The sequence below is a fragment of the Anastrepha obliqua genome, unplaced genomic scaffold, assembly GCF_027943255.1.
Source record: "Anastrepha obliqua isolate idAnaObli1 unplaced genomic scaffold, idAnaObli1_1.0 ptg000107l, whole genome shotgun sequence".
NCBI classification, from domain to species: Eukaryota; Metazoa; Arthropoda; class Insecta; order Diptera; family Tephritidae; genus Anastrepha; species Anastrepha obliqua.
Window position 1 is genome coordinate 46,149 of NW_026562224.1, and position 14,598 is coordinate 60,746.

The window sequence follows — 14,598 nt, forward strand, 5'->3', positions numbered from 1 at the left end:
CTGGAATCAGTAAGGAAAGAATAACTTTTCTGGCTTGCACGAATGCATCTGGAAATCACAGAGTAAAACTAATGGTTATTGGGAAATCATTAAACCCACGATCACTTAACAATTTTAAGGATATTTCAGTTGTCTACAAAGGAAACTGTTTAAGCAAAAATGTAAAACGTGTGATCACTTCGAAGCTGTACAAGCAATGAATTTTATTGAGCGTCTCATTTTAAGTACAAAGCAGAATATCAGGAAAATAACTGTTTAAAGCTAACTGTGCATAAATACCATATGTATGTATGTACATCATGAAGTAAATAACAGATGCGTACGAAGAAATAATACCAATACTTAGTAGATATGTTATGGTACATAGAAAGTTGCTATAAATTAAGCTGGTGCCAGATTGGACGAATTCTGAACAGAAACAAAAGTGCTTGGATGACCTTGGCTTTGTTTGAGGAATGGTTTCACAAAACATTTGTTCCAGAGGTACATCTGGTCATCTTTGTTTGTAAAAAATTTGGTTTATTAATTTAAATTTGCTAAAATTGCAGGTAAAAGGGTTCCTTCGAGCCGAAAATCTTCCCGAAAAGGCTCTATTGCTTATTGATAATGCTCCATGCCATCCCAAAGACGGCGAGTTAATGAGTAGTGATGGTCAAATATCTGTAATGTGTCTTCCTCCGAACTGTACTGCACTTATACAGCCCATGGACCAGAATGTTATAAGACTTACGAAATTGAACTACAAAACAAGCCTTTTAAGTGACATCGTTCGCCGTGGAAAAACAATAGACGAATCTCTGCGAAATATCAACTTAAAACACGCAATATGCTTTTTAGCTAATGCCTGAGATGCTGTTAATGTGACCTCCATTTAGTCATCATTTCAAAAACTGTTTGAGGTAACAGCCGAAAGGGATAGTGAAGATGTCATCCCTCTTTCAGAGTTACGCTTACAGCTTGTTAAAGATACATCCAATATTCAAGCAATTTCAAATTTGCTTCAAGAAATAAAACCATTGCAGCAAATATCCGATTCTGAAATTTAGCAATGGATTGCTGAAACCATTTTGGAGTCTTTTGAACAAAATGAAGATCCCTGTATCAATTGTGACCTTACTGATGGTGAAGAAACAAACAACGTGGTAGTAAATACGAAGAAAGTTACACAGGAGGAGACTATATCAGCATACAATATTTGCTTAGAATGGGCTGATCAAAATAATGCCTATTTAGACGATATTATGACGCTCCAGAGACTTAGAAGCAGCGTAGTATTGAACAACCGAGCTTGCACAAAACAAACAAAAATTTCAAATTTTTTTAGTTCCACATAAAGTATGTGAGTCTTTCTATATTTATGTATATGAACGAATTAAACTTAAGCGTATCTACTACCGAAATGTTTGCGTGTCCATGGCTCTAAAGCAGCTTCTAAAACATTTTCCCGATAAAAAGTCGCATTCACTTTGACACCGGGCTCGATAAAAACGATTGTAGAGCGTCCATCAGCGGTCCCTTTACCTGCGATGGGAATTTGATTAGAGTGGCCATACGTAGGCTCAAATTCTCGTAAGAGCGTTCGCTCAAGTAAACACAATCGTTTTGAGTGTTTATGAACTGCTCAATTGGGAAATTTTTTTCATCAGAAAACACAATGTTAGGAAATTCGCCACGTTCGTGCAGGCGCAACAACTCCTTTGCTCTATCGCACCGAACTTTTTCTGCTGGAGTGAAAGATCGTGTGCTTTTTGGAACTTGTAAGCCTTGACGGTGAGCTCATTTTCCAATATGCGTCGAATGCTGTCTTGCGATATTTTCAGTTCTTTGGCCATTTTTCTTCACCTTCGACGTGGATTCCGTTCAAGTCGAGCCTTCACTTTCCGAACCGTTTCTGGCGTTGTTGCGTTTTTTTTTGTCCAGCTCCATAGCGTGTTGCAATGCTACCAGTCTCATTGTAACGTTTTATAGTGCGATACACAAACATTTTATTAACTTTGAGGTGACTGTCATTAGAACAATTTTGGCGTTGATGTCATGAGCTGTTTTACAGATACAAGCAGTGTGAAGTTGGTAATACTTCATATCGTTCACCCTGTATTTGAATATCCGACAAATATAGACTCATGGCATTTTGCTTCAAACTTCTTCTTACTTGTTTTATTAACTGCAAATGCTCTTGACCCGAAAATACGTAGATGTTTCACCGAAGGTTTGCGCTTTTTCCATATTTCAAATGGATTCACTTGATTTAGTACTTGAGTAGGGCATCTATTGCGCAAATACACTGCGGTCTGCACCGCCTCAGCCCACAAAAACTCTTCAAGATTTGCATGAATCAATAAACTTTTCGCCATCTTAACTATGGCTCTATTGGCTCGCTCCGCTACACCGTTTTGTTGTGGTGTATACGGTACCGTCAGTTCTCTTTTTAAATAATTTTCAAAATCACCATTAACATACTCTGTGCCGTTATCGCTTCGCAAAGTTTTAATATTACAGTCCATTTGACATTCAACATAGCTTTTTAATTCTTTGAATGTTTTAAAAACTTCATTTTTGGCTTTCACAAAATATACAAACATTTTTCGAGAAAAATCGTCTATGAATGTGACAAAATACCGATTGCCATCCAATGATTTTACATTCATAGGCCCATACACATCTGTGTGTATAAGTTCAAGCACTTTCTTTGTTGAACGTTCAACTTTGCGTGGAAATGGCAATGTACAAATTTTCGCTTTATTGCATGTATCACAATTTACCTGCCTTGTCATATTTTTCCAATTTATACCACAAACCAGACCATTCTCACCAAGTTGTTTTAGGCTTTGAAAATTTAAATGTTCATAACTATTATGCCACATCGTTGCCATTGAATCAACACTTAACATATTTACGCTAACTAATTTGTTTTCAGTGTACAAATACAAGTTATTTGTTTGTTTTGCTTGCAATACTATTGCATTCGTTTTATCTCTCACTGTGTCTAATCGTTTTTCAAATGTGAATGTGGTGAAATTACCAAATTCTGCTCCTTTACTCACAGACAAAAAATTCATACGCAACGATGGAACATACAAAACATTTTGGTGGGTTATTTTTTGATTACCATTTTGTAATTCTACAGTATCTATGCCGTGTGATTCAACAAATTTATCTGCTGCCAACATTACTTTAACTTCTTTCGCAATAAAAGAAATAAATACACTTTTATCACAAAACTTAGGTACGTGAAGTAGCGCCACTGTCAATGCACCAAATATTTTTCTTTTGCATCTTCGGTATCTTTGTCGCCTTTGAATTCACCTCACTTTGCATATCGTTGTGTGTGTTATCCGTGTTTGTATGCTTTGTTACAATGCTTGTATTTTTAGTTTTATTCTCACATTTATAAATTGCTTGCATGCCCTCTCTTTCATTTCGCTCTTGCCTACGAACACCTTCTTCTAGAATTTTCGCCTTAATGGCATCGAACGTCGGCAATCTGTCGCGAGTCTCAACAGCAACAACGAAGTTTTCCCACAAATTGGGAAGACTAGACAACAGCATAATAACTTTCAATTCGTCGTTTATATGTATGTTTAGCTCTGCAAGCTTGTCGATCGTCTCAATAAACGAGTGTACATACTTTGATACATTATCATCTTGCTGCATGTTTAAACGTAATAGTTTCTGGTACAACTGAACTTTTCTAACAGGACCAACTGGCATACATATGAATACGGCGTAACTTTTGCCATGCTTCTGACGCAGTTTTGCATGGTTTGATATGCATTAACTGCGTAGGTTTCACATTTAAAAATATACATGCCAGCGACTTCTGGTTACTTTTTCTAGTTACTAGTTACTTTTTCTGGCGATCCATCGCAAACAGCGCTCCACAAGTCCGTTGTAATTAACACACTGCGCACCGATACCGACCACACGTCGTAATTGTCTTCTGTAAGTTTTTCTATTTGCAGCGCGAGACTCATTTTTATCGCAAATTAAAAACCGGTGTTTCGCGTCACACACGTATTTACAAATTTATTTTATATATCTTGTATTTAAAAGGCCTTTTCACGTTCTGGGCCCATAACCATTGTTACAGAGAATCAGTTTTCTTAGATGAAACGCGTAGCTGAATGTCTCAAAGGTTTATTTCAAACTTATAAACTCAAAAATGTACAAAGTAGTGGATGACATTTCATATGCCAGGTTACCACATAGGACAAATATTAGTCTTATAATTTGAGCAATATAATAAAATATAATATAATATAATATAATATAATATAATATAATATAATATAATATAATATAATATAATATAATATAATATAATATAATATAATATAATATAATATAATATAATATAATATAATATAATATAATATAATATAATATAATATAATATAATATAATATAATATAATATATTATAATATAATATAATATAATATAATATAATAAATTTTTCCATTACGTACTCAGTACTTGCGACATCCAAAAAATTTGACTTCGATACTTGCGACATTGCCTTGTTGCTTTTGGTAACGGTTCCTTAGATTCAATAAAATTCGGGGAAGTCCCGATTTATTTCGGAAATGAGTTGCTGTGATTGGCTATTTCTCTTACGCGCGTGTATTTTGGGACATTTGAATCAATTTTAACGGACGTTTCATTGAGTGCGGTCTCACAATGGCAGGGAAAAAATTTACGTTGCTTACAATAAAGCAAAAAGCTGAAATTTTAAGGAAGCAAAGTGAAGGATTTTCTATCGATACCTTAGCCAAAAGTTTTCACGTGCACAGGTCAACAATAAACCGCATTAAGAATAAGAAGAACACCATAAGGAAGTTCCTGGCGCATGCTGAACCTGGTCCTGGGAAGAGAAAAACGTTTAAGCCTGCAGAGCTTCCTAAAATGGAAAGAGCATTGATGAAATGGTTTGCAAATCAACGAGCCAAGAATTTACCAATCACTTATGATATGCTTAAACAAAAGGCCAAGTTTCTCCATTCCAAAATTCAGAAAAAATCGGGGACTTCCATGCTAGCAATGGTTGGATTACAAACTTTAAGAAAGATATGGAATACGAAACCTCAAAATATGTGGAGAAAAACTTTCGAATAAGACTCATTCAGTTAATCCATTTTTACAAAAACTGAACAAAACAATTGCTGATTTAGGTTTGACCAAGGACCAGATATACAATGCCGATAAATCTGGTCTCTTCTGGAATCAGTAAGGAAAGAATAACTTTTCTGGCTTGCACGAATGCATCTGGAAATCACAGAGTAAAACTAATGGTTATTGGGAAATCATTAAACCCACGATCACTTAACAATTTTACGGATATTTCAGTTGTCTACAAAGGAAACTGTTTAAGCAAAAATGTAAAACGTGTGATCACTTCGAAGCTGTACAAGCAATGAATTTTATTGAGCGTCTCATTTTAAGTACAAAGCAGAATATCAGGAAAATAACTGTTTAAAGCTAACTGTGCATAAATACCATATGTATGTATGTACATCATGAAGTAAATAACAGATGCGTACGAAGAAATAATACCAATACTTAGTAGATATGTTATGGTACATAGAAAGTTGCTATAAATTAAGCTGGTGCCAGATTGGACGAATTCTGAACAGAAACAAAAGTGCTTGGATGACCTTGGCTTTGTTTGAGGAATGGTTTCACAAAACATTTGTTCCAGAGGTACATCTGGTCATCTTTGTTTGTAAAAAATTTGGTTTATTAATTTAAATTTGCTAAAATTGCAGGTAAAAGGGTTCCTTCGAGCCGAAAATCTTCCCGAAAAGGCTCTATTGCTTATTGATAATGCTCCATGCCATCCCAAAGACGGCGAGTTAATGAGTAGTGATGGTCAAATATCTGTAATGTGTCTTCCTCCGAACTGTACTGCACTTATACAGCCCATGGACCAGAATGTTATAAGACTTACGAAATTGAACTACAAAACAAGCCTTTTAAGTGACATCGTTCGCCGTGGAAAAACAATAGACGAATCTCTGCGAAATATCAACTTAAAACACGCAATATGCTTTTTAGCTAATGCCTGAGATGCTGTTAATGTGACCTCCATTTAGTCATCATTTCAAAAACTGTTTGAGGTAACAGCCGAAAGGGATAGTGAAGATGTCATCCCTCTTTCAGAGTTACGCTTACAGCTTGTTAAAGATACATCCAATATTCAAGCAATTTCAAATTTGCTTCAAGAAATAAAACCATTGCAGCAAATATCCGATTCTGAAATTTAGCAATGGATTGCTGAAACCATTTTGGAGTCTTTTGAACAAAATGAAGATCCCTGTGTCAATTGTGACCTTACTGATGGTGAAGAAACAAACAACGTGGTAGTAAATACGAAGAAAGTTACACAGGAGGAGACTATATCAGCATACAATATTTGCTTAGAATGGGCTGATCAAAATAATGCCTATTTAGACGATATTATGACGCTCCAGAGACTTAGAAGCAGCGTAGTATTGAACAACCGAGCTTGCACAAAACAAACAAAAATTTCAAATTTTTTTAGTTCCACATAAAGTATGTGAGTCTTTCTATATTTATGTATATGAACGAATTAAACTTAAGCGTATCTACGACCGAAATGTTTGCGTGTCCATGGCTCTAAAGCAGCTTCTAAAACATTTTCCCGATAAAAAGTCGCATTCACTTTGACACCGGGCTCGATAAAAACGATTGTAGAGCGTCCATCAGCGGTCCCTTTACCTGCGATGGGAATTTGATTAGAGTGGCCATACGTAGGCTCAAATTCTCGTAAGAGCGTTCGCTCAAGTAAACACAATCGTTTTGAGTGTTTATGAACTGCTCAATTGGGAAATTTTTTTCATCAGAAAACACAATGTTAGGAAATTCGCCACGTTCGTGCAGGCGCAACAACTCCTTTGCTCTATCGCACCGAACTTTTTCTGCTGGAGTGAAAGATCGTGTGCTTTTTGGAACTTGTAAGCCTTGACGGTAAGCTCATTTTCCAATATGCGTCGAATGCTGTCTTGCGATATTTTCAGTTCTTTGGCCATTTTTCTTCACCTTCGACGTGGATTCCGTTCAAGTCGAGCCTTCACTTTCCGAACCGTTTCTGGCGTTGTTGCGTTTTTTTTTTTGTCCAGCTCCATAGCGTGTTGCAATGCTACCAGTCTCATTGTAACGTTTTATAGTGCGATACACAAACATTTTATTAACTTTGAGGTGACTGTCATTAGAACAATTTTGGCGTTGATGTCATGAGCTGTTTTACAGATACAAGCAGTGTGAAGTTGGTAATACTTCATATCGTTCACCCTGTATTTGAATATCCGACAAATATAGACTCATGGCATTTTGCTTCAAACTTCTTCTTACTTGTTTTATTAACTGCAAATGCTCTTGACCCGAAAATACGTAGATGTTTCACCGAAGGTTTGCGCTTTTTCCATATTTCAAATGGAGTCACTTGATTTAGTACTTGAGTAGGACATCTATTGCGCAAATACACTGCGGTCTGCACCGCCTCAGCCCACAAAAACTCTTCAAGATTTGCATGAATCAATAAACTTTTCGCCATCTTAACTATGGCTCTATTGGCTCGCTCCGCTACACCGTTTTGTTGTGGTGTATACGGTACCGTCAGTTCTCTTTTTAAATAATTTTCAAAATCACCATTAACATACTCTGTGCCGTTATCGCTTCGCAAAGTTTTAATATTACAGTCCATTTGACATTCAACATAGCTTTTTAATTCTTTGAATGTTTTAAAAACTTCATTTTTGGCTTTCACAAAATATACAAACATTTTTCGAGAAAAATCGTCTATGAATGTGACAAAATACCGATTGCCATCCAATGATTTTACATTCATAGGCCCATACACATCTGTGTGTATAAGTTCAAGCACTTTCTTTGTTGAACGTTCAACTTTGCGTGGAAATGGCAATGTACAAATTTTCGCTTTATTGCATGTATCACAATTTACCTGCCTTGTCATATTTTTCCAATTTATACCACAAACCAGACCATTCTCACCAAGTTGTTTTAGGCTTTGAAAATTTAAATGTTCATAACTATTATGCCACATCGTTGCCATTGAATCAACACTTAACATATTTACGCTAACTAATTTGTTTTCAGTGTACAAATACAAGTTATTTGTTTGTTTTGCTTGCAATATTATTGCATTCGTTTTATCTCTCACTGTGTCTAATCGTTTTTCAAATGTGAATGTGGTGAAATTACCAAATTCTGCTGCTTTACTCACAGACAAAAAATTCATACGCAACGATGGAACATACAAAACATTTTGGTGGGTTATTTTTTGATTACCATTTTGTAATTCTACAGTATCTATGCCGTGTGATTCAACAAATTTATCTGCTGCCAACATTACTTTAACTTCTTTCGCAATAAAAGAAATAAATACACTTTTATCACAAAACTTAGGTACGTGAAGTAGCGCCACTGTCAATGCACCAAACATTTTTCTTTTGCATCTTCGGTATCTTTGTCGCCTTTGAATTCACCTCACTTTGCATATCGTTGTGTGTGTTATCCGTGTTTGTATGCTTTGTTACAATGCTTGTATTTTTAGTTTTATTCTCACATTTATAAATTGCTTGCATGCCCTCTCTTTCATTTCGCTCTTGCCTACGAACACCTTCTTCTAGAATTTTCGCCTTAATGGCATCGAACGTCGGCAATCTGTCGCGAGTCTCAACAGCAACAACGAAGTTTTCCCACAAATTGGGAAGACTAGACAACAGCATAATAACTTTCAATTCGTCGTTTATATGTATGTTTAGCTCTGCAAGCTTGTCGATCGTCTCAATAAACGAGTGTACATACTTTGATACATTATCATCTTGCTGCATGTTTAAACGTAATAGTTTCTGGTACAACTGAACTTTTCTAACAGGACCAACTGGCATACATATGAATTAGGCGTAACTTTTGCCATGCTTCTGACGCAGTTTTGCATGGTTTGATATGCATTAACTGCGTAGGTTTCACATTTAAAAATATACATGCCAGCGACTTCTGGTTACTTTTTCTAGTTACTAGTTACTTTTTCTGGCGATCCATCGCAAACAGCGCTCCACAAGTCCGTTGTAATTAACACACTGCGCACCGATACCGACCACACGTCGTAATTGTCTTCTGTAAGTTTTTCTATTTGCAGCGCGAGACTCATTTTTATCGCAAATTAAAAACCGGTGTTTCGCGTCACACACGTATTTACAAATTTATTTTATATATCTTGTATTTAAAAGGCCTTTTCACGTTCTGGGCCCATAACCATTGTTACAGAGAATCAGTTTTCTTAGATGAAACGCGTAGCTGAATGTCTCAAAGGTTTATTTCAAACTTATAAACTCAAAAATGTACAAAGTAGTGGATGACATTTCATATGCCAGGTTACCACATAGGACAAATATTAGTCTTATAATTTGAGCAATATAATAAAATATAATATAATATAATATAATATAATATAATATAATATAATATAATATAATATAATATAATATAATATAATATAATATAATATAATATAATATAATATAATATAATATAATATAATATAATATAATATATTATAATATAATATAATATAATATAATATAATAAATTTTTCCATTACGTACTCAGTACTTGCGACATCCAAAAAATTTGACTTCGATACTTGCGACATTGCCTTGTTGCTTTTGGTAACGGTTCCTTAGATTCAATAAAATTCGGGGAAGTCCCGATTTATTTCGGAAATGAGTTGCTGTGATTGGCTATTTCTCTTACGCGCGTGTATTTTGGGACATTTGAATCAATTTTAACGGACGTTTCATTGAGTGCGGTCTCACAATGGCAGGGAAAAAATTTACGTTGCTTACAATAAAGCAAAAAGCTGAAATTTTAAGGAAGCAAAGTGAAGGATTTTCTATCGATACCTTAGCCAAAAGTTTTCACGTGCACAGGTCAACAATAAACCGCATTAAGAATAAGAAGAACACCATAAGGAAGTTCCTGGCGCATGCTGAACCTGGTCCTGGGAAGAGAAAAACGTTTAAGCCTGCAGAGCTTCCTAAAATGGAAAGAGCATTGATGAAATGGTTTGCAAATCAACGAGCCAAGAATTTACCAATCACTTATGATATGCTTAAACAAAAGGCCAAGTTTCTCCATTCCAAAATTCAGAAAAAATCGGGGACTTCCATGCTAGCAATGGTTGGATTACAAACTTTAAGAAAGATATGGAATACGAAACCTCAAAATATGTGGAGAAAAACTTTCGAATAAGACTCATTCAGTTAATCCATTTTTACAAAAACTGAACAAAACAATTGCTGATTTAGGTTTGACCAAGGACCAGATATACAATGCCGATAAATCTGGTCTCTTCTGGAATCAGTAAGGAAAGAATAACTTTTCTGGCTTGCACGAATGCATCTGGAAATCACAGAGTAAAACTAATGGTTATTGGGAAATCATTAAACCCACGATCACTTAACAATTTTACGGATATTTCAGTTGTCTACAAAGGAAACTGTTTAAGCAAAAATGTAAAACGTGTGATCACTTCGAAGCTGTACAAGCAATGAATTTTATTGAGCGTCTCATTTTAAGTACAAAGCAGAATATCAGGAAAATAACTGTTTAAAGCTAACTGTGCATAAATACCATATGTATGTATGTACATCATGAAGTAAATAACAGATGCGTACGAAGAAATAATACCAATACTTAGTAGATATGTTATGGTACATAGAAAGTTGCTATAAATTAAGCTGGTGCCAGATTGGACGAATTCTGAACAGAAACAAAAGTGCTTGGATGACCTTGGCTTTGTTTGAGGAATGGTTTCACAAAACATTTGTTCCAGAGGTACATCTGGTCATCTTTGTTTGTAAAAAATTTGGTTTATTAATTTAAATTTGCTAAAATTGCAGGTAAAAGGGTTCCTTCGAGCCGAAAATCTTCCCGAAAAGGCTCTATTGCTTATTGATAATGCTCCATGCCATCCCAAAGACGGCGAGTTAATGAGTAGTGATGGTCAAATATCTGTAATGTGTCTTCCTCCGAACTGTACTGCACTTATACAGCCCATGGACCAGAATGTTATAAGACTTACGAAATTGAACTACAAAACAAGCCTTTTAAGTGACATCGTTCGCCGTGGAAAAACAATAGACGAATCTCTGCGAAATATCAACTTAAAACACGCAATATGCTTTTTAGCTAATGCCTGAGATGCTGTTAATGTGACCTCCATTTAGTCATCATTTCAAAAACTGTTTGAGGTAACAGCCGAAAGGGATAGTGAAGATGTCATCCCTCTTTCAGAGTTACGCTTACAGCTTGTTAAAGATACATCCAATATTCAAGCAATTTCAAATTTGCTTCAAGAAATAAAACCATTGCAGCAAATATCCGATTCTGAAATTTAGCAATGGATTGCTGAAACCATTTTGGAGTCTTTTGAACAAAATGAAGATCCCTGTGTCAATTGTGACCTTACTGATGGTGAAGAAACAAACAACGTGGTAGTAAATACGAAGAAAGTTACACAGGAGGAGACTATATCAGCATACAATATTTGCTTAGAATGGGCTGATCAAAATAATGCCTATTTAGACGATATTATGACGCTCCAGAGACTTAGAAGCAGCGTAGTATTGAACAACCGAGCTTGCACAAAACAAACAAAAATTTCAAATTTTTTTAGTTCCACATAAAGTATGTGAGTCTTTCTATATTTATGTATATGAACGAATTAAACTTAAGCGTATCTACGACCGAAATGTTTGCGTGTCCATGGCTCTAAAGCAGCTTCTAAAACATTTTCCCGATAAAAAGTCGCATTCACTTTGACACCGGGCTCGATAAAAACGATTGTAGAGCGTCCATCAGCGGTCCCTTTACCTGCGATGGGAATTTGATTAGAGTGGCCATACGTAGGCTCAAATTCTCGTAAGAGCGTTCGCTCAAGTAAACACAATCGTTTTGAGTGTTTATGAACTGCTCAATTGGGAAATTTTTTTCATCAGAAAACACAATGTTAGGAAATTCGCCACGTTCGTGCAGGCGCAACAACTCCTTTGCTCTATCGCACCGAACTTTTTCTGCTGGAGTGAAAGATCGTGTGCTTTTTGGAACTTGTAAGCCTTGACGGTAAGCTCATTTTCCAATATGCGTCGAATGCTGTCTTGCGATATTTTCAGTTCTTTGGCCATTTTTCTTCACCTTCGACGTGGATTCCGTTCAAGTCGAGCCTTCACTTTCCGAACCGTTTCTGGCGTTGTTGCGTTTTTTTTTTTGTCCAGCTCCATAGCGTGTTGCAATGCTACCAGTCTCATTGTAACGTTTTATAGTGCGATACACAAACATTTTATTAACTTTGAGGTGACTGTCATTAGAACAATTTTGGCGTTGATGTCATGAGCTGTTTTACAGATACAAGCAGTGTGAAGTTGGTAATACTTCATATCGTTCACCCTGTATTTGAATATCCGACAAATATAGACTCATGGCATTTTGCTTCAAACTTCTTCTTACTTGTTTTATTAACTGCAAATGCTCTTGACCCGAAAATACGTAGATGTTTCACCGAAGGTTTGCGCTTTTTCCATATTTCAAATGGAGTCACTTGATTTAGTACTTGAGTAGGACATCTATTGCGCAAATACACTGCGGTCTGCACCGCCTCAGCCCACAAAAACTCTTCAAGATTTGCATGAATCAATAAACTTTTCGCCATCTTAACTATGGCTCTATTGGCTCGCTCCGCTACACCGTTTTGTTGTGGTGTATACGGTACCGTCAGTTCTCTTTTTAAATAATTTTCAAAATCACCATTAACATACTCTGTGCCGTTATCGCTTCGCAAAGTTTTAATATTACAGTCCATTTGACATTCAACATAGCTTTTTAATTCTTTGAATGTTTTAAAAACTTCATTTTTGGCTTTCACAAAATATACAAACATTTTTCGAGAAAAATCGTCTATGAATGTGACAAAATACCGATTGCCATCCAATGATTTTACATTCATAGGCCCATACACATCTGTGTGTATAAGTTCAAGCACTTTCTTTGTTGAACGTTCAACTTTGCGTGGAAATGGCAATGTACAAATTTTCGCTTTATTGCATGTATCACAATTTACCTGCCTTGTCATATTTTTCCAATTTATACCACAAACCAGACCATTCTCACCAAGTTGTTTTAGGCTTTGAAAATTTAAATGTTCATAACTATTATGCCACATCGTTGCCATTGAATCAACACTTAACATATTTACGCTAACTAATTTGTTTTCAGTGTACAAATACAAGTTATTTGTTTGTTTTGCTTGCAATATTATTGCATTCGTTTTATCTCTCACTGTGTCTAATCGTTTTTCAAATGTGAATGTGGTGAAATTACCAAATTCTGCTGCTTTACTCACAGACAAAAAATTCATACGCAACGATGGAACATACAAAACATTTTGGTGGGTTATTTTTTGATTACCATTTTGTAATTCTACAGTATCTATGCCGTGTGATTCAACAAATTTATCTGCTGCCAACATTACTTTAACTTCTTTCGCAATAAAAGAAATAAATACACTTTTATCACAAAACTTAGGTACGTGAAGTAGCGCCACTGTCAATGCACCAAACATTTTTCTTTTGCATCTTCGGTATCTTTGTCGCCTTTGAATTCACCTCACTTTGCATATCGTTGTGTGTGTTATCCGTGTTTGTATGCTTTGTTACAATGCTTGTATTTTTAGTTTTATTCTCACATTTATAAATTGCTTGCATGCCCTCTCTTTCATTTCGCTCTTGCCTACGAACACCTTCTTCTAGAATTTTCGCCTTAATGGCATCGAACGTCGGCAATCTGTCGCGAGTCTCAACAGCAACAACGAAGTTTTCCCACAAATTGGGAAGACTAGACAACAGCATAATAACTTTCAATTCGTCGTTTATATGTATGTTTAGCTCTGCAAGCTTGTCGATCGTCTCAATAAACGAGTGTACATACTTTGATACATTATCATCTTGCTGCATGTTTAAACGTAATAGTTTCTGGTACAACTGAACTTTTCTAACAGGACCAACTGGCATACATATGAATTCGGCGTAACTTTTGCCATGCTTCTGACGCAGTTTTGCATGGTTTGATATGCATTAACTGCGTAGGTTTCACATTTAAAAATATACATGCCAGCGACTTCTGGTTACTTTTTCTAGTTACTAGTTACTTTTTCTGGCGATCCATCGCAAACAGCGCTCCACAAGTCCGTTGTAATTAACACACTGCGCACCGATACCGACCACACGTCGTAATTGTCTTCTGTAAGTTTTTCTATTTGCAGCGCGAGACTCATTTTTATCGCAAATTAAAAACCGGTGTTTCGCGTCACACACGTATTTACAAATTTATTTTATATATCTTGTATTTAAAAGGCCTTTTCACGTTCTGGGCCCATAACCATTGTTACAGAGAATCAGTTTTCTTAAATGAAACGCGTAGCTGAATGTCTCAAAGGTTTATTTCAAACTTATAAACTCAAAAATGTATAAAGTAGTGGATGACATTTCATATGCCAGGTTAC

At 35.8% G+C, this 14,598-nt stretch overlaps 3 protein-coding genes across 3 annotated transcripts; all 3 read left to right on the forward strand.

The window, feature by feature from the left end:
* The first annotated feature begins 351 nt into the window (after positions 1 to 351).
* On the forward strand, positions 352 to 848 carry LOC129251930 (jerky protein homolog-like). Its single transcript, XM_054890878.1, has 2 exons — positions 352 to 483; positions 549 to 848. The coding sequence occupies exons 1-2, from the start codon at positions 352 to 354 to the stop codon at positions 846 to 848; spliced, it is 432 nt and encodes a 143-aa protein (XP_054746853.1).
* A 4,719-nt stretch (positions 849 to 5,567) lies between these two features.
* Positions 5,568 to 6,064, forward strand: LOC129251931 (jerky protein homolog-like). Its single transcript, XM_054890879.1, has 2 exons — positions 5,568 to 5,699; positions 5,765 to 6,064. Exons 1-2 carry the CDS (start codon positions 5,568 to 5,570, stop codon positions 6,062 to 6,064), a joined length of 432 nt encoding a protein of 143 aa, XP_054746854.1.
* Positions 6,065 to 10,745: 4,681 nt separating this feature from the next.
* LOC129251933 (jerky protein homolog-like) lies at positions 10,746 to 11,242 on the forward strand. The gene is made up of 2 exons (XM_054890881.1): positions 10,746 to 10,877; positions 10,943 to 11,242. Exons 1-2 carry the CDS (start codon positions 10,746 to 10,748, stop codon positions 11,240 to 11,242), a joined length of 432 nt encoding a protein of 143 aa, XP_054746856.1.
* The last annotated feature ends 3,356 nt before the right edge of the window (positions 11,243 to 14,598 follow it).

Excerpts from the sequence above, each read along its gene's own strand:
- LOC129251930 (XM_054890878.1), top strand. The coding sequence starts at position 352 with ATGTTATGGTACATAGAAAGTTGCTATAAATTAAGCTGGTGCCAGATT. Across the intron at positions 484-548 it reads ACAAAACATTTGTTCCAGAG|GTAAAAGGGTTCCTTCGAGC; the intron begins GTACATCTGGTC and ends CTAAAATTGCAG.
- LOC129251931 (XM_054890879.1), top strand. The coding sequence starts at position 5,568 with ATGTTATGGTACATAGAAAGTTGCTATAAATTAAGCTGGTGCCAGATT. Across the intron at positions 5,700-5,764 it reads ACAAAACATTTGTTCCAGAG|GTAAAAGGGTTCCTTCGAGC; the intron begins GTACATCTGGTC and ends CTAAAATTGCAG.
- LOC129251933 (XM_054890881.1), top strand. The coding sequence starts at position 10,746 with ATGTTATGGTACATAGAAAGTTGCTATAAATTAAGCTGGTGCCAGATT. Across the intron at positions 10,878-10,942 it reads ACAAAACATTTGTTCCAGAG|GTAAAAGGGTTCCTTCGAGC; the intron begins GTACATCTGGTC and ends CTAAAATTGCAG.